Source organism: Mytilus trossulus, chromosome 10 (assembly GCF_036588685.1).
Source record: "Mytilus trossulus isolate FHL-02 chromosome 10, PNRI_Mtr1.1.1.hap1, whole genome shotgun sequence".
In the NCBI taxonomy this organism is placed as follows: domain Eukaryota; kingdom Metazoa; phylum Mollusca; class Bivalvia; order Mytilida; family Mytilidae; genus Mytilus; species Mytilus trossulus.
In genome coordinates, this window is record NC_086382.1 from 39,331,273 (window position 1) to 39,333,843 (window position 2,571).

At 37.5% G+C, this 2,571-nt stretch overlaps 1 protein-coding gene across 1 annotated transcript; it reads right to left on the reverse strand.

Annotated features, from left to right (window-relative positions):
- Nucleotides 1-1,102: 1,102 nt before the first annotated feature.
- LOC134687892 (uncharacterized) lies at nucleotides 1,103-2,368 on the reverse strand. The gene has a single exon (XM_063548350.1). The coding sequence runs from the start codon at nucleotides 2,366-2,368 to the stop codon at nucleotides 1,103-1,105; it is 1,266 nt and encodes a 421-aa protein (XP_063404420.1).
- Nucleotides 2,369-2,571: the final 203 nt, after the last annotated feature.

Here is a 2,571-nt window from a genome sequence, read left to right on the forward strand (position 1 = left end):
TAAAACAACGTCTGGTTCGTTTGATCGTATAATCTCAACTCAATATAGCAACATGATACATAACAATAGCACAACGTTAACAGAAGATAATGATGACGTTAACAATGTGAATGGAAACGGCGTTAAAAGTAGTGTTAACGTTTGACGCGTAAGTTAAACTGTCTCTAAATCACCGACATACTCGGGGCCACCAAATGCAATGTCCATTAGCTGTGATATGTAGTGGCATGCGGAAAGAACAAAAATAGATTGATCTCCCAAATAATGAAAAAAGGATTAAATTATTAAATTACGTAAAAAACTCTTTGAATTTACAGTCTTTTCACAAATAAGAAAAATTAACAAGTCTGTTCACACACGTTAGTTTCTTCGTTCACTTCGTCTCAAATAACAGTCCATGATGTTGACTTCTAATGGGTAGAGTTTCGTCACGGGTCGATTTGTAATTCCTGATTTGGTACGCACCATAGCGACGCGTACTAAGCCGTCCTTACCTTTAATAGTGTCCTGCACAACTCCAAGTTTCCAATGCACGCGCTTTGATTCGTCGTGTATCTGAACGACATCGCCTTCTTTGATCTTCCGAACGTCGACTCCAGCTCTTTGGCGATATTCTCGCAATGAAGTAAGGTATTCTCCTTTCCATCTTGTCCAGAAGTTCTCTATCAATTGTCTCTGTCGTATCACTTGATTGTTCAAGTTTGTGTGTGTTAATTCACAAACATTTAGATTTTCAATAGCACTATAAGACGATACATACGGTAAAGTTGTTATTCTTCGTCCATGTATAAGATGGGATGGTGTAAGCGGTTCCGGATCTCTTATATCTGTTGAAATATACGTCACTGGTCGATCGTTGAGTGTGGCTTCGATCTCTGTTAATACAGTCCTTAGAGTCTCATCGTTGACATGTGCACGTCCTAATATTTTCTTAAGTGATATTTTTGTTAAGCCAATCATTCTTTCCCACATGCCTCCGAACCATGGAGCTCTATTTGTGATGAACTTCCATTCAATGCCATAATTCTGAATATTTTCTTTAACTTTTCTAGAATTGCAAAGTCGTGAAATTTCGTTTGAAGCAGCTTTAAATGTTAGTGCATTATCTGACATCATTATTTTCGGCACTGATCGTCGACTTACAAATCTCCGGAAACAATAAAAAAGATTCTTCGCTGAGATCGTAAACTAATTCCAAATGTACGGCTCGAGTGACAGCACATGTAAATAGGCAAATGTAAACCTTCGATTCTTCGTTGTGTCTGTTACTTGTCGTTAGCGCACCTGTGAAGTCTACACCGGTTATGCTAAAGGGTGTGGCATCTTGAACTCTCTCTTTTGGTAATGGTGGAATTTCTGGTGCGGGATAAGATTTTCCGATTACTTTTCGGCACGTTACACATTTCGACAATATAGATTTCACGCACTGTCTTAATTTCGGAATCCAAAATGTTTGTTGTATGTATGCTAGAGTGATATTTATACCTGAATGTAGTGTGTTCTCATGTGCTTCTAACACTATCAAATGTGTAAGACGGTCCTTTGCTGGTAACAGATATGGAAACTTGACTGTTTCTCCTACTGTCGCATTGTCTATTCGGCGGCCACCACATCGTAATAATTGCTTTTCGTCTAGAAAAAGCTTTAATTGTCGCACAAGTGTTTTGCGTTTTGTAGAATTATCTATACAATTTATTTCGTCACTAAATATTTTACCTTGTGTATATCTTATCCATAGGAATTTTGCATTTTCAATTTCATCACTACGTAACAAATCTTTCTTTTGTTCAGTTTCCGTTGCTCTACAGTTCGTTGCGAATCTCATTACATATGCGGTAATGCGGGTTAGTTTTCTACAAGAATTGTACCGTTCGTTATCTATGATTTCTCCTATACCAATACGTACATTTTGATTATTCTCCATAGTTTCAATTTTGTCATCGTTTTCCGACATTGTTGTACATACACTAGACGTTACATTGTTTCCGTTCCATGTCGGCCAATCTTCTTTGCTGTTTAACCATTTAGGTCCACTAAACCATATTTCGTTCTGTTGCAGTTCTTCAGATGTTATACCACGTGTAAGTAGATCTGCGGGATTGTCTTTCGTAGGGCAGTATCTCCATACATTATCTCCACACAAACTTTTAATTTCTTCAATTCTGTTTTTGATAAATTGTCTCTGTGGTTTTACGGATGAAAGCCAACTAAGTACGATTTGACAATCACTCCAAAATTGTATTTCACTGAAAGTTTCTTGAAAGTTTTTGCAGATATGATCAGCAAGTCTTGCTCCAATTACAGCCCCCATAAGTTCTAGTTTTGGTAAAGTTATAGTCTTGATAGGCGCAACTCGATTCTTTGCCATTACTATTGTTGGTTTTCTGTCATACAAGATGTACGCGCATGCGCCGTACGCATGAGTTGAAGCATCGGTAAATACATGAAGAGTTGGTAAATTTCTGTTATTCTCGTTCTGTGTTTGAGTACTTCGATGAATCTCTGTTTCTAAGCTGGATGCTAGATCTCGTGAAATTAATATCCATTTTGATTGGATATCTTCAGGTAATA

Excerpts from the sequence above, each read along its gene's own strand:
- LOC134687892 (XM_063548350.1), bottom strand. The coding sequence starts at position 2,368 with ATGGCAAAGAATCGAGTTGCGCCTATCAAGACTATAACTTTACCAAAA.